We start from the raw sequence: 21,927 nt of genomic DNA, 5'->3' as shown, positions 1-21,927 counted from the left end.
ACAGTGTAATTTAGGCAGAATTGAAATACCATTTTAAGGAGTACCTTCCATTGAGATATTCATAGTCAGCTTTCTTATGCTAATTTTATTGGTGTCCACAAGCTCCCCTGTAGTGAAGTCCCCATCAGCATTTTCATTATAAATACCATTTTGCTGGTCACGTTTGTACTGAAGTCTGTCTGTTTTTTGTTTTTTTTTTAAACTTTGAAAGGTGACTGTAAAAATGACACATCTCTCTGTATGTATTGAGTCCTACCTGCCTGCGTAGCGACTAAAATACATTCTTACTGTGTTTTATTCCTGTTAGCACTGCAGAGCCATTGTGCCAGTAAGACTTTTTCTGATGCTGAGCGTCAACAGCAAGTTTACTAAGTTCCCATTTGTTTCTCCTTTGGAAACCCATTGAAAGCAATGGGTATCACAGAGAGCATAACTTGAAGACTAGGGGGCTAGTCTACACTGGCAACACGCAAATGCTGCTGCGGCAGTGCTTTAACGTGGCTTGTGTGGTCACAGCAGAGCGCTGGGAGAGAGCTCCCCCAGAGCTGTTAAAAAAAAAAAAAAAAAAACAAAAAACAAAAAAACAAAAACACCACCTCCAGGGAGGGGGCAACTCCCAGTGATGGTGCATTGTCTGTACGGGCGTTTTACAGGGTTGAAACTTGCTGCTCTCAAGGGAGGTGTTTTTTCACACCCCTAAGCGAGAGCTTCAGCACTGTAAAGTGCCAGTATAGACAGTCCCCGAGGTTACACTGGTAATAAGTGAGGATAGAATTTTCCCTGAAGAATCAGTATTACTGCTGCTAATTCATGAAATAGAAAGAACCCAGCTTGGCCCTCGGATCCCAGGCTAAATGTTTAGGTCTGGCAATTGGGGGGGGGGGAAATCTGTAAACTTGGGCATATTTCATGCAGAGACCGTTGAGAGTATAAACATGGGATCCCACAATGCCACTATTACAGATAAACTTTTCAGAGTAGAACCGTACATTAAAGCTGACAGTACATATTTCGTCATAGCCAGGGCTTGGCATACAGTGTCTAAATTCTGAAGAAATAAGTGAGAGGTTGTACAACAAATTTTTATTTTGTATTGTTGTTTGTTATTTATATTATAGTTGTGCCCAGTGGCTCCAGTTGTGATTGGGCTCTATTGTGGTGGGTTCTGTACAAACACGTTGGAAAACATGACCTCTTATCCCAAAGTACATACAATCGAAGAGTGAGATCACCTCTTGGGTTCAGACATTTTTCAATATGGTAAAACATCTTTATTTGTAAGCTGAACATTTGCAGATAAAGTTTCACAGATCATGTTTTGTGCAAAGCTCTAGGAAAAAATAAATTCTGAACTATCCTGCATGGATTGAATATAGTTTTCTCTTCCTAAATAAACTGTAGTTTAATTTACAGCCAAGTAGAATGTGCAGCAGATTTGAGGGGGAAAAGAGAGAAATATACAGGATGGAGTAGAATCTAGTACATCATCTTGGGAATTTCTCCGTATCTATTGTTGGGTGTATGCTGCATCCATGTTCGCGTACAATGTTCTCTGTGTGTCTGGTTGTACGCTTTCTAGTCATGTAGTTTGGTTAAAGTTTCTTGTGTTGATTTGCTTGGGCCCCACTGCAGTCCTACTACTGAAACTTTTGTTTTATGCTGCTGTTCCTGATACTGTTTTTTAGCTAAGTTAGAAAGTGGAAAACAGTTACCTAATGAAAACCAGATTTCCTATCTTGTGTTTGTTTACAGAGCCTCTGGCATGTAGCTAGCATGGCTAAAAGGCCATAAAACATTGTAATCAAAATGTTGTTACATAAATATAAATGCTGCTGCTTCTTTTGATGTAACAATAGTAAGTCTGTCTCTTGAAGGTCCTGCTTTTTGTTCATTTTTTCCAAACCCAGTGCCCACACCTACAGATTAATGAGTTTTAAATAAATATGCTTTCGCAAATTTATGTCCTGCTAGTCGATATTTGTAGATAGGGTGGAAGTGTACTCTCTTCAGGGGAAAAATTAAGAAGTCTGTTATTCCACCATATATGATGTGTAGCATCTGTACTTTATTAAATCCAATTCTGCATACATAAGCAACATAGGGATGCTACAGTGGGGTCAACCTAGCCATGTGTGCTGCAGTATAGCAGTGCATTATTGTATGAATGTAATTAAGTTGTTTAAAGGGAGCTTTTTTGTTGCCAATAAAAGACCAGTTTGAAATACTAATTGGAAAGACAAAAAACCCTCTCAAAGACAATAAGTCAGCACTCAAAAATGTAACCATAATACCAGGGCTATCAAATGGGTTCCAGTCCTCAGTTGTTTCTGTTATCCTTATGTTGACATTGCTTTCAACAGTTTTCCTCATTACTTCACTGGCTCATATTTTAATGTAAATCTGGGAGAAAGATATCTCCAGGCGACTTGAAAACTCTGAGAAAATGAAATTTACTTTGCCAGCCTCCCAAGTGTCAAAATTTTCAAACGTTGCTCTAGACCCAAGGGGATATGAGCTCACAGAGTGTTTACATTGCTGCTTTTAATCTCTCTCTATTTTTAAAAGGCCAGTTGTTCAATCTTCCCTTGCTCTGTCTTTGCAGTGTGCCCCAGCGCTTGTGGCAAACGGGCTTGCACAGACCAAAATGAATGTTGCCATCCCGAGTGCTTGGGGAGCTGCACTGCACCCGACAACAACACGGCTTGTGTGGCCTGCCGCAATTATTACTACGAAGGAATCTGCGTGCCCACCTGCCCACCAAACACCTACAAGTTTGAAGGCTGGCGCTGCGTAACTAGAGACTTCTGTTCCAAAGTCCCTGCTACAGAGATAAGTGATTATGAGAAGTTTGTGATCCACAATGACGAGTGCATGGCAGAATGTCCTTCTGGATTCATACGCAACGGGAGCCAAAGGTAAAGGAAATAAATACACAAGCTTGCATTATTATTCATATAATTCCCTGCGTGGTTTTAGAAAGATAATCCCCCAGTTCCATGGCATTAACTGTCTAAGGGCCTGATCCCAGGTGGTGCTGAGAATCTTGATCTCCCTCTGACATCAGTGGAGATAGAGTACGGTCAACACCATGAGGATGAGGCCTTTAAACTAGACAATAGCACAGTGAAAATGGCAATAAGGTGGGCGGGATGGAGATGTTGAAGAGATGCCAGTAATCAACAGAAAGGAGATTCTGCTCTTGGAGAGCATTGCCACACAGAGCAGATTGTAAAAGTATTTTATTTCTCATGTTAACTGGTTGTTCACTGACAGTTCTTTTCTGTGCACGTCTCTTATGTACAGTCACGTTCATTGCAGCCTTTAGGTCTCTGCATTTTCTGGTTCACCAGGTTTTTCCTGGAAAATGCCAACACTACCTCAGTTCAGAGAAGTAATACAGTAGCTGCCATGCTATTTTATGACTATGGCCCTACCAAATTCACAGTCCATTTTGGTCAATTTCATGGCCCAGAGTTTTAAATGAGTCAGTTTCACATTTTCAGATGTTTACATTTGCAGTTTCATGATGATGTAACCGTGGGGGTCCCAACCCAAAAGGGGATCGTTGGGGTTGCAAAGCTGTTATTGGGGGTTGCAGCATTGCCACCCTCACTTCTCTGCTGCCTCCAGAGCTGAGCTTCCTGCAGCTGGGGGAGATAGCCAAAGGTGGGTCAGATTTCCCTCCGCTCCTTCTTCCCAAAGCAGCTGTGTAGGGGAGGAGGAAGGTCCTGTCCCTCCCCAGCCCAGCCAGGACTAGCAGTTAGGAGCCCCTGGCTGGGGCACTCCCAGCAGCACGGGGAAGATGAGACGCATCCCCACCTCCGGGAACCTCTGAGCTCGCCCCAAGAGCGACCATGCAGGGGAAGAGGAAATCCCATCCTTTTCCAGCCTGGCCAGGACTAGGAGCTGGAGCTCGGTGCATGGTAGAGACCCTGGCTGGGGCGCACCCAGCCCTACCCTGTCTTCTCCCCTCCAGTAGCTAGATTTCATAGGGGAGGTCTGATTTCACAGTCCTTGACGTGTTTTTCATGGCCGTGAATTTGGTATTTTTGACTGACTGTTGTAGGGAACTGTTTTTTAGAGGAATATTACTCTGATTTTTGTTGTTCATATTCCTGGAATTTAAAGAACTTGGAGTGATAGATATGTTGTTGGTTTGCTCACTTTGCCAGTGGGCAAGGCAACAATCTTAGTTGCCCACCCATTAACCCAATGGCACTAAGAACTGTTATTTCCTAGCAATTACTAATATAGAGGAATTCTCAGTACTGCATTGAAAAATGTCTCCATATAAATGGTCTGTATCGTAGTTTTACCTTTATTTGTGCAGGCTAATTTTGTTCAAAGGGTGGAAATCTCCACTATTTGCTTTATAAAGCTAGAGAACGAGAGAGTATCGTCCAAACAAACATCTTCCTAGGAAAATTTCCAGTTCCCATTTAGATGCAAACAGCGTTACTCTTTGCTAGCTTGAAGCCAGATGTTTACCTGAGAAACTGTTTCCCTGCTGTCTGGCCTGAGCTTCTAGTAGTGGCTGTTTAAAAACACTCTCATAAAACAGTATAGACACAGCTTATCTTATCATAGTTTTGTGTTCAGCTGCAAAGGCGGAAAGGCATAACTCAAGGCCAGTGAATGTTTTGTCCCCCAGTTTCCCAGAGCTGGTATTAACCAACAGTTGCAAATGAGGAGTTTCTAGCATTCTTTGTACCCTTAGTTGAATGCCTCTTGCACGTCTTCAGCTCTTAGGCGCATTATTCTGTAGCGTTTGAAATAGGAGCTCATGATTAAGAAATGAAAGCTCCTTTCTTCCATTACATCAGTGCACATGTTTCTCCAAGCTGAAGAAGAAAGTGGGTTCAGTTACCCTTTAGTTAACGAATAACAAATTCATGTTTACCAGTGTGCTGTCAATGGCCTTCCTTTTCAGAGCTGGGTTGAGCTGTAGCTCACGAAAGCTTATGCTCTAATACATTTTTTTAGTCTCTAAGGTGCCACAAGTATCCTTTTCTTTTTTCCTTTGCTTGTCGTCCGTGCTCCCCCCAAAAGATGTAACGTGAATATAAGTTAAAAGTCACCGGTACAAATGCAAGATGGAAAAGTGGTGAAATAAAACAAAGAATGATGGTTATATTTTATCTGAAAGGAAGAACAATCCCATACTGTCACAGTGGTGGCAGCTCATTCGTACGTATTGAGGTTGGTAGAGGGATAGTGCCTACGATAGAGCTCTCCTTGTTTTGGTTCCTGTTTGCTAGACCTGAACTTGAAACTTTGGTGAGAAGGGGTGGAGGAGAATTCATGTAAATGCTCACATTCCGGCCCTCGCCCCAGTTTTAGTATTGAGCTATTTCAGCAGGCCTGCGCTGGAATAGGAGGTCACTGTGGAATTGTCTCTCTCTCTTTAGCTCTTACATATGCATGCTGAGGTTTGAGTTTTCCAAAGGTGCCTAAGGGAATCAGGTACTGGAGGCTTACCACCTTAGCCTAATTTCCAAAACTCCAGCCTAATTTTGGTAGCAGAGCAGGGCACTTAGAATGCCCTTCATCCAGAGGGGTCCCACAGCATTTCATAACCTGATTTACAGACTGTGGGGGGGGGGAGTCCTGTTACTCACCACTCCATTGCAGCCACCAGGATGGTGAAATATGGCAGCAATTTAACAGCTAGCTGTGGGGCTTGTAGAATTAACACTACAGAACAGTTTAGGACGGGAAGTGACTAGGAATAGCCTATTCTGTGCAACTGATAGAGTGGTGAGATTGAGGTTTCTGTTTTGTGCTCAGTTGCACCTTACAGCAGTTTTTCCAGTCCTTTGGTACCACCTTTGAAATCCAAATTGTGACACTGTTTTATTAGGACAATAACCTCATTAGCAGATTTCTCTAACCATTTTCCCTAGGGCACTTATATATGAGGGTCATGACTGCTCATAGAACCCATGGAGTCCTGGGTGCATGAAATATTTGCTTTTCTGCTGGGCCTCTTCTGAAAAATGGCAACTTTCCTCCCAGTTTGAGAGATTTGTGTTTTGTTAGGTTGCAGATAGAGAAGTTCTTGCTTTCCACACAATGCAGCAGCAGTCTACTGTGGATTGAGAACCATGTGTTTTTGTTTATTTCTGGTCTCCCTTCCTTCTCAACAGTATGTTCTGCAGCCCCTGCGAAGGGCCTTGTCCAAAAATCTGTGAGGAAGAGAAAACAAAGACCATTGATTCTGTCACATCAGCACAGATGTTGCAGGGATGCACCGTCCTCAAGGGGAATCTGCTTATTAACATTCGCCGTGGGAGTAAGTAACATTCCTCCTGAGTGGAGCCTTCGATGAGGGTCCTTTAACTTTCGATTTTCTCTTCAAGTATATCTCCCCCCCCCCCCCCAATCTCTTAAGCGGGGTCCTAAAGAGGATTGTTTGCTTTTTAATGGCGCTCCAGCTGTGTTAAGGATTTCTGCTGGAATCCTCAACATGGCAGCATTCTCTGGCATGTCTGTAGACCAGGTATTTAGTCAGTGGCAAAGCTCTCCTCCTCATGCATGAGATAATGAAAACCCCTGTTTAAGTTCTAACACTGCTCTGCCCAACACTTGTTATTACTGTGTTGGTCATATCTGGTACGTGTCTTAACATAAATGAACTCTGGATACGATTTGTCAAAGCAGTGATTCATCAGCTGGGAAAATTCCAACAGATGCTGAGCTTTAAAAACCATTGTAAACTTGGTGGTTTGAAATATACCTCCCTATGCAGTCAAAGGAGTGTGTGGGGTGGAGTGCCTTGAATTTTTATGCCTGTGCTAGAATGAATTGCCTATGAATACCAGGGTTGCTTCTACTAACCAAGGGGGTTGGAAACGGTTGTATGTGAATTGTTTTAATTATGTGTTTCACATGTTTAAGTAGAATCTTAACTTCTGCAGGGAGATGGTCTGAAGAACTTTTATTTAAGTTAACCCATTCAGCTCACCCATCCTCTGGAGTAATTGATTTTATTCCTGGGTACTATACAGTGACGCAAGTTGTGTCTAGTTTAATGCTTAGATATTATCTCAAAGAATTGAAGAGTATTCCTAATCTACACCGTCCCAAGTTATTTCAGGTGATTAACTGGCCACATGATATCCAGGGTGTACTGCTGTGCACACAGAACTTAATTAAACGTTAGTGTCCTGCACAAAGAGCAAACACCCGGCTTCCACGGTCCTTGCCCATTTTGGAGAGTGCCTCCTACACAACTACCATGTAACTATTATACAAGCTGGAGAAAACCTGACTCTGAGTCAGCCTAATTCCATGAAGATGTTATGGCTTTACCTTCATTGCTTCAATATTCTAGGAGCAATGGCTGCTTAAATGATGTAGTTATATCTACTCTATTTTTTAAATTGCCAGTGAAGTCCTGTGCTTTGGAGGTTAGTATCCTTGCTGTTAGTTGAGAATAATACTATATCTCTGTGGGGCTTCTCTTAACCTTCAGTCTGATGCCAGGCTCTTCAGTTGATCATTTCAGCCTGATCTAATGAATGAGCTTTACCTCTGTCACCGAGAGTAACAGCAGTTGCAGTTTCACAGATGCCTAAATTTACAACTGCATACGAGTCTTTTCAGTCTTGCCAAAAGGTTGGCTGTTGAAAGCTCAGAATTTGGTATTGGCACTAGTATGGAATATTCATGTAAAGGAAAGCGTATCAGTAAGAAAGTTATAAATGGAGTTTTGATAGTGCCTTGTTTTGTGCTCCACCTGTCTGCCTGCATAGGTAAATAATGATACGTGCTGGTCTCCAGCAAGATGAATCTTGATTTTGTTTGCAAAAGCAGTGAATGTAATAACTATTTATTCTGATATGCTAACCATGCATTGAACAAAATGCTGAGATAAACATGTATGAACTAGAATTTCCTTTTCTTTAATGTAGACAATATTGCTTCTGAGCTGGAGAATTTTATGGGTCTGATAGAAACAGTAACTGGGTATGTGAAGATCCGCCATTCCCATGCACTAGTCTCCCTCTCTTTCTTGAAGAATCTGCGATATATTTTGGAGAGGAACAGTTGGACGGGTAAGTGTTCAAATACAATGAATTAATATTTGTAGAGGCAGCTTTGCTTTCACAGAAAGCCATGGAAAATAAGTCTGACCATGAATATTTTGTTACCATCTATTTAGTCTTCACCTCCAGTAATGTGCAGTATTTGTCTCCTACTGAACAACCATTGTACAATCATTCATTTGATCCTCTTGCAAGCAAGTACTGGGATGAAGTTTTTAAAGATATATTTATGGTAGCCCTGCTAGCTGCTTTCTCTTGTAGAGAGATTTTTTAGGGAGATGTACATTTGTAAGCATCATTTTCTGTTATATTAGACATGTTCTGTTTTTTGATGCTCAAGTGCATTCAGAAATGAACATCTTCAGAAGTCATTGCTCTTTTGGCATTGCAGTTTTAGTGTTGTATCCTTAAGAGAGGTCTATGGAATGTCAATTGGAAGAAGATAACAGGTCACTAGCTGCAAGATAAGGGAGTGCGGCTGAAACTAGCTTGTGTAGCAGGAAACTGCACATAAGTGAGCTAGCCTCAAAATACTAACTTGAAACTAATTCTCCTTATCTGGAGCCAGAGAAACAAAATATGAGCCTCTAAAGTAATCATGAGCCACTGAAAAGTTTGCTGATAAACATTGTGGATTTTTCCTTATTCTGTAATATTCTGTGTAATATGCTTTTAATAGCACATCATGCAATTACTATCTAAAACACCACCTACCATCCTCACCCCTGAAGGTAGGTGCTGAAAGAGCAGAGGTAGGTTTAGCTCCTGCAAAACTTTAGTTTGAGATGCTTAGGGGGATGATGTTCCTCTGGGAAATTGCTGCACTCCCTTTCTCTCCCCAAATTAAGTAACTTCCCAAGTTCAAAACAACACTCTGGAGAAGAAATTGAGCCTTCCTTGCTAATGAGAGATCCAGTAAAATAAGAATTTTGGAAAATCATTTAGGAAAAGGTGGTGGGAAGGTCATGGGAAAGGTTGTGTGTCTCTGATTTATCTGCCCTGACAGGATAAAGTTACAGCATAAGGGATTCTTCACAACCTCCCTCTCTTTCTCAGGCTACTTTTTGGTCAGTCTTAAATTCTTAAAATTCCACCATCTGACAGAGCAAGTTAAAGGGCAGCTCTTCATTCTACACTTGAAAAGCACACTGTCTTTTTCAATAAGAACATTTGGCTCTTTGAAAAAACATGTTTCTAATTGCAAATCCAAGAGGCTTGTCACTTTGCCTAGAACAAGGCTCTTTCAGATACTTATGATGTGGCATACTCAAGCAGATACTCCAATTATAAATTTGTTTTTGCTTTCTTTTAGTAAGTAAGTTCGGTAGTAATTATGTTTCTGGAATCTCATATGTCAGCAAGCATAACTGATAGGAAAGAAGCATCAGTGCTATGATTCAGGTTTTATTAATTCTGTCTGCCTGATTTCACAATGGAAAAACAAACAGTGCAACTTAGAAGAGAGGAAAATAGGGGTGCATGTGGGAAGCAAAATTGATCCACGCTAAGGAATTATTGCAATTGCATGCTGCTTGGGTCAGGAACGGTCTTCCTCTGTTTTAGAAAGTACTTACACATTTGAGGCACTGTCGCAATCTGAAAAATAATTGTTCAAAAATATTCAGCTTAAGGCAGACAACCCTGCATGAAAATTTCAGCTCAAACAGCTAGTTGGGCAGCGTTAAAAGAAACTGAAAAGAGGGTCTTAAAATGGGAATTGTTAGACTGCCCTAACTATAGCAGTCGCTGCCAGCACTGCATATAATACATACAAAAATTGTATTGAAAGAACATTAAGGTTGCAAAGTGAAGCCCTTTTATTGTTGTTTCCTCGCTTTCATGGTTTCCTGTGCAACCTTAATTCGGCCCCCTTGTGCTGAGGTAAGATGCATTATGATACATTCTTTAATTACATGACCACAGACTCTTTTTTCCCCCCACAGGACCCCTCCCTCATTCTGTGCGTAGTGCTGAGGAAAAAAGGCCAGCTGTTCAAATTTTTATTCTTGTCATTCAATTTGTAAACCCTGTCTTTTTCCTTCATCATCATCATACAGAGCTTGCAATTATTCATTTGCTCATAGTTTTTTCTCTAGGGGTGCCTGTCACCCTAGTATCCGAGGGCCTCATAAACAGTGAATTTCCCTCTGCTGCACGATATGAGCTTTATTCACCTATAACAAATGGGAAAACTGAAACAGACTTGCCTGAGACAACATAGTGAATCTGTAGCAGAGCCAGGATTCGATCTCCGAAGCTAGAGGATGAGGAATGCACAGTTAGTGGCCACCTGTCAAAATGTATGGTGTAAATCACATAGGAAGCCTCTGACTGAGACAGGGTTAGAACCAAGTTCTCCATTATGGCATTCATGTGCCTTAACCACCAAATCATCCTTTTGTCCTCTGCCACTTTCACTGCACACCTTCCAGCACGGGTCCTGTGGGATGGTGCTCCCTGCCTCCCTCTCACCTCCTAGCCCTCTGGACTTGTTATCGGGCTCCTGCCCCATGCACCTCCTTGGCCGCCCCAGTCATGCAAACTAACTCATCTGAATGCCATCCAGCTGGTCCACCTCTGAACCATGCCCAGGAAACATCTGTATGCACTCATGCTTCACACCATCCACCTCCTCATCCTTGTGACCTGCCCCAACACAGGTAGCTGGACCTGTTGCCACCTCAGGAGGGCAAGGAATGCTGGTAGGACAGTCTATAATCCACTCTGGTCCCCCAGCCTGTTGAGTATATTAGTTGGCAGTTCCTTCATGGAGCCAGGAGCACAGGCATGTACCTAGCACAGTTCAGACTCCCCCAACATCTGTCTTTTTTGCAGCTAGAGGGAGACCCTGGTACACATCTAGGTAGAGTGCATCAGGTTACAACCCCTCTTCTAGATCCTCTTACTGAGATTCTGGCTGCAGTTTTCTCCGCACTTCCTGATATTGGTACCCCCTTCCCATGGCTGCACTAAGTTGCAGGACCTCCTCTTCAACCTCCTTCTAGAGCTGGCCAAGATGGCCATCCATTACACCAGAAGGAGGAAGTTGGATTGGGGATAGCGTACTCTGCAAAAGCAGGGACATATTTCTATTCCTTGTTCAATCACACCTCCTAGCAGAGTTCTTCTGAGTCCACTGACTCTTTAGATGCCTTTGAGGAACAGTGGGTGCTGTTGGGGGTTCTCTGTTCAGTGTCCCCATCTGATCACCTGATTTTCACCTTCTGACTTTCACACCTGCCCCTGTTTTTTTCATTTGTTGTCCCCCACAATTACTTGTGGCCTGGGTTCACTAGCCCCTCCCTCTTGGTGAAGGGGAAGGCTGTTAGCTATGAGTGGGCTTACACCTGCTGTCTCCTGGCACTATAATAGGTACACACCTTCCAGCTTCTGCCACAAATGAAGAACAAGTCCTACAAATGGTTTCGTATGTGACACTGCCCTGATTCATTCCCTTAGCATTGTCGATCCTGTGCACTGAATGAGACAGGGTCCTGTGGACAAAATTGTCATGTCATTAAAGACTGTGTCATACTACTTATGTCCAAGGGACTGAATTAAGGTTACACAGGCCACTGAAACTATTTCCTTACTTTTCAGAGCTTGGCTTTCCAACATAAGTAAGATCATTTGATCATAGTTTTTTGTATGATCATTTCAAAGGTAGAAATAAATTCTATGGGCAGCTGTAACAGCTCCCCCATCCTGCCACATTAGTAGAGTTTGAACCCTGAACTTCAGCTTGAGCTACAGGACTAACTACATAAATTGGCATAGGTTATCTCAGTGGAGAGCCCTGTGCTGAGATCAGGGGGAACCTGGTCCCTGGGGTTTTTCTTGGGAGCCCAGCCTGGTGGACTTTCTTCCAGTGTCATTTATCTTTCTCCTGTGGGGATGAGGGGGTGAGCAGTGCAATCTCCTTTTGTTGCCTCTGGCCTTTTTTCTCCTAAAGCTGCAGTCAAGGGTACCAATTGCAATGGTGGCTTGTAGACTCTTGTCAACTTAGAAATGGACACTAAGACCCTCCCAGTTCATTTTTCTTAGACTGCTGAACAGCCTTAGGTAACTTTCAATCAGTGCCAGGTTAGCTGAACTGGCAACGGTCATCTAGAGGTGAAAGTTGCATTTACCACTTAACATTATATTAAACTTCAAAATGAAACCGCCTGGCCCATTGCACTGCATCAGAATATATTCATGCCATGGCAGAAGGGATATTTCTAGAAGTTACTACTATTTATAGCTCAGTGGTAAAGCTGTGGCACAGAAAAAAAAAAATATGGCTCCTATAGGGGTTGTTTCTCTTTGTTTTAGTTTAAAGAGCCGTTATGAAGAAACTGATGCTTTTTCAGAGACTTCTACAATAAGTGACCCTTCAAAAGGGAGGTAGAGAATGGGGCATGACAGGTTGAATTTACATAGGGGCTCAAGTGCCCCACTGATTCCCCTGCTAATTAAGGGAGAGCAAAACACCCCAAAGACTGCCATTGGGTAAAGTAGTGTCATGGCACATTACATCCAAACCCACACTTTAAATTAAACACAATAAAGCAATATCTCTAGTTTCTTCCTTTATGAATTTCCCAACGGAGACTCAGTTCTTGGTAGAGCTGCTTCTAGCTCATCTACAGTGTACAGATTTATAGCCGTACTGCATAATGAAGGGCCTGTTGGTGCTTTGATTATAAACCCCATTTTTTCTGTTTGAAAGTCCCATCAGGCAGATACAGTAGAAATAAAGGAGAAGGTACCAAAATTGTTGTTATATTGGTTATTTGCTGATTTCAAAAGTTTTGTTACGCTGTGGCTTGTTGGGGGCAATATTCTAAAATAATGGGAGAGTTTGATTTAAATTTGAATGGCTCGTAAACCAGTTTAAAAATGTCTGTCTTCTGATGATGCCTTTTATATGCTATTCCCTAATTTGTTTGCTTGTTTGTTTCGCAATATTTCTATTGTGATGGTGCCTAAAACCCCTGGTCAGGGATCTGGGCCCCAGTGGGCAGGCACTGTATGGATGCAGAGACGCATACCCTCCATGCTCGCACGCGCTTGCTCTCTCGTGTCACATTAAAAGACAGTCCTCTCCTCAAAATGCTCTACAGTCTTTCTTTAAAAAGCAAACCAAAAATTTTCTAAGGATTATTCTTCTCTCCTGCTAATGTTTATAAGCAATTTTTCCCACAAGGGATAAAGTGATTGGCCCGCTCTGTGGGAGCAGTTGTGACACTGACGAGATACAGTGTGAACCTCCTCCTACCTCTTGTTCCCTTCTCTCCCTCATTGGCTGTGATTAGTTGGCTAAAGAGCTTTTTGCCCATCCTAGCCCTGGTAGTTGCAGTACCTTCTTCTCTGGACCTCCCCTCGGGGCTTCTCTTCTGGTCTCTGATGGTTAGTTTCTATCTCAATAGCTGATTGGCAGAAGTCTGTTTTACTGTTGAGATTCTTTTATTCTTTCTGTGCTATCTTCCTTGGCATCCTGACGTTTTCTCTCCCCCCTCCACTCCCCGCCTCCACAGCTGTAAAGGCCAAAGTCTGATATAATCATTACTTATAACTTGTATCTCCAGAACCCTGAGTGTGCTTTTTGCTCTCTTCAGCATCTTTTCCATTTCTGCAATGGTTTACCTATCCTGTGATTGGACTTGTATACAATATTCCAAATGTGGTTTCACTGCTGCCTCAGATGGTGCCAGAATAGCTTCTACTAATTTATACTTGCAGTGTATATATAAACCCGTAGAACTTGTTTGCCTTAAACTGCTACTCAGACTCGTGCAAATGGTTTTAACATACTAGTTTTAACTGGTTTTAACAGTTAGTCCCAACTGTTTCTTGACCTTTTTGCAGTAGTCTAAAGTACCAACGAGAATGCTTGACTTTGTCCAGTCACTTGATTGTCTTGAAAATTTCGTCATGTCTCTGGTATTTTAAACACAAAGTGATAGGAGGTTTTTCAGTTAAACCTTTTGTATTAAAACCTGTTGTAATAACCTTGAAGGTGCTTTATTGTACTAGCTGCATCTAATTTGAGTCCTGCTTTAGGTCTGTCTTAAAAAAAACAACCTTATGTGCCATCATTTATTCACATGACTATTGATAATGCACGTTTCATCTCATTAAAGATGTTCAGGAAGTTGCAAGCATAGTTTTTGCTCATTGACTGCAAAGAGAATAGTGTCTGAACCATCCACAGGCTCTCAGTGCACATGGTGAACTCCAAGTGCAGTTTTGCGTAATGCTTGGAAAAGATGTTCTCTTGGCGAAATATATTTAGTATGACTTGAAGATGGAGCATGGGTGTAAGTTAAACTATATTAGTCAACAAAAAGCAGTTGTACTCACTTTGCTCAACCCAAAGCAGTGTCAGGTGTATTTGGTTTGTTCAAAATAAAGTACTGGGTATTTGGGGACACTTAGGAGAAGCAGGCTGTTCTTGTTTTTATATAGCACTGTAAGAGCACTTGGCACTAAGAAGAAAACACAAGAGAGAACTGCAGTCCTGTCCCAAAGAGCTTGCAGCCCCATAAACAAACGATTCCATTGTTGTGGATGATTCATTGGGTATTCTGAGGTGTCGTTGTGTACAATGAGAGGAAACAATACTGAAGGAAAACTATAAATGATGGTGTTGATTTGCTATCAAACTCATGGTTAGTCTGTTACTATCTTGCAGAAACTCTTAATTGATGGTCATAATGTGTTGAGAAAATAAATTTTGACTCCATTGATAGGGACACACCAGTGCAAAACAGGACTTGCACAAATCACAAGGGTGTAGCATCTTTATATTTGGGGTTTACATCAGTGTAGTTAACACAGGTGCAAATTTCCCTAATATTGCAATAATCATTTAGACATACCCGTAATTCCCTCTCCAGTCCCTTCCTTTCCCAACCTCAAAATGAAAATGCTTCTGCAGGCTCTTTTCTGCCATGGATACTTGAAGTGCCCATCTTGCCATTTCAGCCTACCGTGGAATTCACACAAGCAACTTGCATCGGTATTCATCAAAGTTAAGGTGTGCATGTAACTCCACTCATGCACTGAGAGAACAGACTCCCATTGTCTGTTAGAAAGTGGCTGCAGCAGGTGGTCAGATTGTGACGGTTCAGAGCTTTAAAGCAGTGAAGGTTTGTGCTGTGCTCACAGCAAGAGTCTCACATAAGTGTGACCATTTATTACCAGACAGTAGTGTACAAGAGGCAGAGTGCTTGGTAGAACATATGTGATAACTTTTATTGGACCAACAAATAAATTACAACACACTGTCTTCCAGGCAAAGAAAACTCCTCATTCAGCTCATGTAACACAAAAAGGATGCCATGTTCTCTACCTTTCCATCTTATCTTGATGACTTAAAGTACAGCACACGTTTTCTGCTATACAATATGCAAGGCTGTCAAATCTCATTAGCAGTTAACGTGGAAAATACATTATAGAGATCTTTTTCAAAGGGACATGTATTGAATGTTGTATGTCAAGGAGTGAGACAGGAATAAAATATTGTACCATTGTATTTTGTATAGCATCTTCCATACAAACTTCATTGTCAAACCCACACTGGAGTAAGGGAAGCCTACAACCAGTGGCAATCTGGAAGTCCCATGTTGCAGCCGTTTCCCCTCTTCCCTATGGAAAAATTCAAGGGAAACTCACTTCCTAGGGGGAAGAAGCATTTGCTCTCCTCTTTGGAGGCAGAGCAACTGGGCAGGTGTAATCAGTGCATGTCAATAGGAATTGCCCCTGTGTTCAGCTAGTTTGGCCAGGAACTACCCATGAGCTGCTGGTAAAACTAACTTTGCCTTTTAAAATCTCTTTGTAGGAATTATTCTTTCTATGTGCTGGATAACCAGAATCTGCAACAGCTGTGGGACTGGAACCACCACAACCTGACAATCAAAGAGGGGAAAATGTACTTTGCGTTTAATCCCAAACTGTGTGTGTCTGAGATTTACCGTATGGAGGATGTGTCAGGAACCAAGGGACGGCAGAGTAAAGGAGATATAAATCCAAGAAACAATGGGGAGAGAGCCTCTTGTAAGTCAAAGATCAGAAGTGGAATTAAATAGGAGTGAGGCCTTATACAAGCTCTAAAAATAAGGACAATCACCCCGCGATCCTATTTAAGAACACAGAATGGAGAAGTTAGCGATTAAAAGACACGTTGTCCATTTTAATTCAGTGGTTCCCAAACCACGGTCCATGGTCTACTGGTGGTCTGCAGAGCTGGCTGGTCACATATGGATGACTATTCCCAGCTGCTAAATTACATTGATGAAGAAAATGCATTGTTTTCCTAATACCGATTTTGACAGTGATTACTATCACTATGGGAACACAATTTAAAATGTCCACATTACAAAAGAGTTTGAGAATGCCCAATTCCATCGCTTTGCCACACCACAATATTTCACAAAGTAATCTTTTTTTTCCTTATTTGTGGTATAATCTGGTTTTTAAAATCTTCAGGGATGGAGCTTCCACCACTTCTTTGCAAGACAGATCCATGACATCATAAATATTAGGGGGGAGAGGGGAATATCTATTTAGTTTCCTGATATTGAGGAGACTGCGCAATTTTGTTTCAGTGCTTATTTATTGTAGTGCAAAACAGGTTGCTTTATTTTCATACTTCCGGCTGGCCTCTGCTGGTGTGGATTGCTGCTTGTCAGTTGCTAGAAATATTCATTAGAATAAATCTGCTGTGATTTGTTTCCGTGTCAAACAGAGAATAACTTGAGAGAAATATTTCCAGTTAGTTCTACAATATTTCAGAGTTATAATGCGTTTGTTTTTTGTGCCGTGCAGAAGCATATTCACAAAGGGCATGATCCAAAACCTGTACAAGATTTACAAGTTTAAAATCCCATCTGTCCTTTAAGGATTGCAAAGAAAAGAAGGCTTACAGGCCTGGCTTTGCCCCAGGACCCCTACAGCTGATGACATGTTTTGTCTGTTAGGTTGTTCGTGGTGTTCTTGGAAATGAGTAAATTAAAGCATATCATGTTTATAAGTAAAACCCCCTTGTGCTGGACAGTGTTTACAAAACTAGGACACATACACTGCTGAATGTCTCTTTAGGCATGATGCATAAATGCAGATGGTGCAGATCCTTATTGTGCAAAGGAAGGAGTGTGCTTACATTCAATAGACTGAGTGCTCACAGTTCTGGAGGAGTTACAGATGCACAGCTAGTCCCTACTACCATGAGGCCAGTGCCAGCCACTGCCTGTTCCTTAAAACGATTACAAAAAGCTTTCTGACTCTCAAAAGGGAAAAAAGGAGAGAATCAACAAAAGCTAAATTGCCTTTGAAAAGATATTAGCACCATTAGTGCCAACGTACATGAGGGTGAAAACCTCTTTATTTTTCAGAGAATTCTACTAAGATGTTAACTCACTCACAGTTGACACTTAATACACAAGTTCTCAGTCCAAGAATTACGTTTTTAAAACAGTTTTGTTTCAGGACTGGATGGCTATTCATCTCTAAGTTGCTGGTTCAAATCCAGCCCAGTGTAGTATAGGCGACTGGAAGCTGCTGCCATCAAATGGCTGTGCTGTATATGAAATGAGTTTAGTAGTTCTCAGTCCAGTGCCTTATGAATAGGAATGCAAAAAACACTACTGCAGTTGCCAGGAACTGCATGGGCCATAAGAGCTGATCTTTCCTTTTACCCCAGAGTGCACTCACTTAAACTCGGTGCTTAAATTTATAAGCAAAATAGAAGATGGAAACTTGTAGTGCTAACTGTACTGGTCCTGTAGATAAACAGGACTTCCATTCACAGAGAGAATCCTGAGCACCTTTTCCGAGCATTCTAACCACACACTTTAAAACGTTTCATTTTTAAGAAATAAATTTACGTGTTTCCATGTATCCTAAAGTTACTGAACGCTCACTAAGTGCTTTGGAATAAATAGAACATATGTAGCAACTAGTAGGTTCCTGCTGTACAGTGGTGATGAGTGCTATCGAGACCTTTAAACTAGATAATACTGAGGCACACAGTTTTAAGAAACACAACAAAACCCAATAACAAAGTTGTGAATTGAACTATTTTGCCATGGTTGCTGACTGTCATTTGTTTATGCTGTAGGCGAAAGCCACATTCTGAATTTTGTCTCCAACACCACCCTGAAGAACCGGATTAAGCTCACCTGGGAGCGGTATCGCCCTCCAGATTACAGAGATCTTATTAGCTTCACTGTTTACTACAAAGAGGCGTGAGTATACGTGTTCTGAGACTAATTATGTCATTCAGGAAATAACAGGCACAGTGGGTAGGGTTTCTCTTGACCGTTGTGTTTATTGGCTGAATAAAGAATAAAGTGAGTCAGCAAAGTCCTTTGGGCTATTCTTATTCTGTGCAGTGTACTCACTTTGTTCTCGAGTGCTCCTTTCTTACAAGGTTCTGTTTTAATACTGTGTACTAGACCAAAGTGCCTGCTAACATAGAGGTGTTTAGGGCCTGTTTTCTGTCTCTTCCATCCCCACGCCCCTCCAAAATTTCAAATGAAAAAAATCCCAAGTGATATAAAATGCTTGCCTATTTTCTGGGTGTATTTCTGTGTTTGTTGGAATCTCCAAATAATATATGTGCTTGTATGCCAATTAGCTCTTTCTCCTCCCAGCCATGACGTTGGCTAGGCAGCAGCATGGATTGGAGAGACAGTTTGAAGGTCTGGTTTGGAGCCTCAGTATTGTAACTAATTGGGCTCTGGGTTATTTAGGTTCTCTAGGCTGGACAGACTGCTGCAGCGTTTGCTGATGGTGGATTGCGGTAGGATGCAGTGGAGAACTGACTTTGTTAGGATCTGGTAGATCCTTTCTCACTCCCCCCACATGCACACATACCAAAGCCCTTTGTATTGGAGATGGGCCTGAACCAGAGCTGAAATCCGAACGAACACACATGCTCTCCATCCCCCTGTGCTCCAGTGTTTTGCAAAATATTTGGATCCAAACTGTGACTTGGGCTCATTTCTCTTTCTCCTTCATTTTCAAGTATTTTTCTGACCCGTGTTCCCATTTCATCTGTCACTAAGCAGCTTTTCTAAAGAGGACCTATTGCCAGTGTCCACACTGACTAGCAATTCTTGGTACAACAACCACCCTTCAAGGGTCTAACCCTACCTTTTTGTAGTCCTTTCCCTACTCCATTCAATCTCTAATCTCAGACCAGGTTTTCTCTCTGCTGTCCAGAGCTGTTCTACAGTCTCTGTGGAAATAATAGTTAGAATGAGCAAGAAACACTTCCAACCAGAAACGCATTATATCAGTCAGCTGCATTGAGATTTTGCTTTGAGAAGAGAGAGATGTAACGGGCACACACAGCACGTTGAGCAGGCTGATTGCTTCAACATCCTAGAGCTGAGTTGTGAGCAAATGAAGCAGGAACTCTGTTAATATCACAATATGAGTTTATAACATGGTATGCCTTGACTATTGACATGTCCATGCTAAATAGTCATTAAATAAAAGTAGTTGTACCAGTAATACAATTTAAAATCAATCCAATGTACAAATTACAGGTCCAAATGCGGTTGGTTGCCTATAATGTCAAGAACTAAAGCAGCCAGTATGCTACTGAGCTACTAGTCAAAGTGTAGCGAAATCTGGGTTCTTGTGGCTAACGCTCAACCATTGTAATTATTCTGAGTCACATCTGTTGAATTGTGCCCAGATAACCTGTGAATATAAAGTCAGAAACATTTCACTGTCTGCTTTTGAAAGTAAGATAGAGCAACTGAGAGTCAGTGTCCTTAGAACAAGTCTTGTTTATGATTTAATTGACACAGTAATCTACAGTTATGTAACCAAACGCATTTATATTGAGTACAAGGAGTTTCCTTCTGTACCTACATGTAAATGTGATTGGTTCTTATGGTTTATTACAACTACCACAAGTGGTAATAACAAACTAGCATTTTTTTATTGTTTTATGGTTCATTGTGTTTATATAAGGAGAAATAAGGACTTTTTATTATTCCATTATATGGGGAAGGGGTTATTTGTTTGGCACAGTCTACCCGTTGTATAATGCTAGGGACCCTTATAGAGCTCTATAAATAATAAATTAATACCCCAGCAGGTTTCTTCTCTCCAATGCTTATTGACCTATCCCTGAAAGTCTGTTTCTGTTTCACTTGCTGACAACAGTTAAACATTATCTCTCCTTTGGCAGGAAGTAGTTGAATTGAAGATGATTGTTCAGACTGATAAATTATCCAACAGCTTTCCTTTTGTGGGAAAGGAAAGTTAAGCCATGAGTACCTATTTCCCTGGATTCCTGACATCTCAGTAACTACAGAGGCTAAATCCGAACTCCTAGTTTTATAGCAGTTGGAAATAAAAGACAAATCTAGGCTTTGGGATTCTCTTTTATTCTTCAATAAAAAGCAAATAAACTTTTTTTATTAGTTTCATTGGACAAAGGCTGATGTGAGATTCTCCCATAAAAGTTTGAGTGTTTTTAACAGGAAGTAAAAGTACAATCTGTGTCATTTTCTTTTAATATTTCAGACCATTCAAGAATGTGACAGAGTATGATGGGCAAGATGCTTGTGGCTCTAATAGCTGGAACATGGTGGATGTTGATCTGCCCCCAAACAAAGAGAACAACCCTGGGATTTTACTGCAAGGACTGAAACCTTGGACTCAATATGCCATTTATGTCAAGGCTGTTACTCTCACAATGATGGAAAATCACCACATCCATGGAGCAAAGAGTGAAATAGTCTACATACGCACCAATGCTGCAGGTAAGGCCTGTAATGCATGGGACTGCAAAGATATCACAGGCTGGGCTTTCACCTACTCACATGGGTCTTAAAAGCTGCACGTGTAATTTATTAGCCCTGGACTGTGGAAAAAACTAAGTGCATTGGAAAACATGAACAACTTTAAATGCTTGATACTCAGGAAGTCCATTAGAGGGGCCCAGTGTAGTTTAAACATATTGCAGTCTCAGTTAAGGTCATTTGTAATATTCCTCCCAGAAAACATTGCAATGAGAGGGCAGACAAGGATCTGTTTGTCGGCTATACAGAGAGGAACACAGGGTGTCTGTTTTTCACGGTTGTGTACTTGCCTTGAAGTCATAATGCTGATCATTACAACACAACACCAGTTGAACATGTTGGATTCAACTCCATCTTTTGACCACGATAGCTTCCAAAATGAGTGGGGAATTTAAATAGCCTGGCACCAAAGATGAATTATTAAAAAAACCAAATAGCTTGATAAGGTAATTTCTGAAACAAGAGATGGGAAAAGCTCAGGTACCCTGATACTACAGTGAGGTGCATAGTATAAAAACTTCCATAGATATAGATAAAAGCTGGCTGTTACTTTTAAGTGTCGGCTGCCTTTTGAATAGACCATAATTTTGAGATCTACAAGCACGTTGCTTTTAAATGTTTGGCTTTTGGAAGGCACTGAACGTCAGGTCATGTTTACCTGTTAGTCTCAGCTGTGTTCCAAATTGTTCTCTTTCAAGTGTGTGTAACCCTACGTGCACTGTTACAGGATTTGAAGTCTCTTTTTTGCCCTATATCTTCTAAAGCAGTTGGGATTTTGCTCTTGTTTTAAAGCTGTTGGTTTTCTAGTGCATGCAATATAATTTTGCCTTGGAGCAAGCATTGGAGACCTTAAGCTGTAGAGATCCCCAAGATGCATTGGTGAAAAGGGCTCTTGCATTACCTCTAAGGAGCCTCTTTCACCATTTTTCCGTTGAAACGTGTGAGGGTGAGAGAGAGAAATTTGAGAGAGATGTGTTTTTCAATCTTGAATTCAACAAGTCTCTGGCAATGCTGAGTGAGACAACACAACTTTTTGTTTGCTCAGATTCAGGAGAAAACCCACCCTATATATT

General features: G+C 41.4%; 1 protein-coding gene across 1 annotated transcript in view; it reads left to right on the top strand.

Annotated features, from left to right (window-relative positions):
* Window positions 1-21,927, top strand: part of IGF1R (insulin like growth factor 1 receptor) — a 290,123-nt gene that overhangs the window by 219,877 nt on the left and 48,319 nt on the right. Inside the window, 7 exon segments of the mRNA XM_038418287.2 lie at window positions 2,603-2,915; window positions 6,147-6,292; window positions 7,914-8,033; window positions 8,036-8,057; window positions 15,874-16,088; window positions 18,151-18,277; window positions 20,577-20,815. Of these exon segments, the coding sequence (XP_038274215.1) occupies window positions 2,603-2,915; window positions 6,147-6,292; window positions 7,914-8,033; window positions 8,036-8,057; window positions 15,874-16,088; window positions 18,151-18,277; window positions 20,577-20,815 (1,182 nt within the window).

The sequence above is a fragment of the Dermochelys coriacea genome, chromosome 10 (assembly GCF_009764565.3).
Source record: "Dermochelys coriacea isolate rDerCor1 chromosome 10, rDerCor1.pri.v4, whole genome shotgun sequence".
NCBI classification, from domain to species: Eukaryota; Metazoa; Chordata; order Testudines; family Dermochelyidae; genus Dermochelys; species Dermochelys coriacea.
Note: the sequence above shows the minus strand (reverse complement) of the source record. Positions and strands in the feature narration are given on the sequence as shown.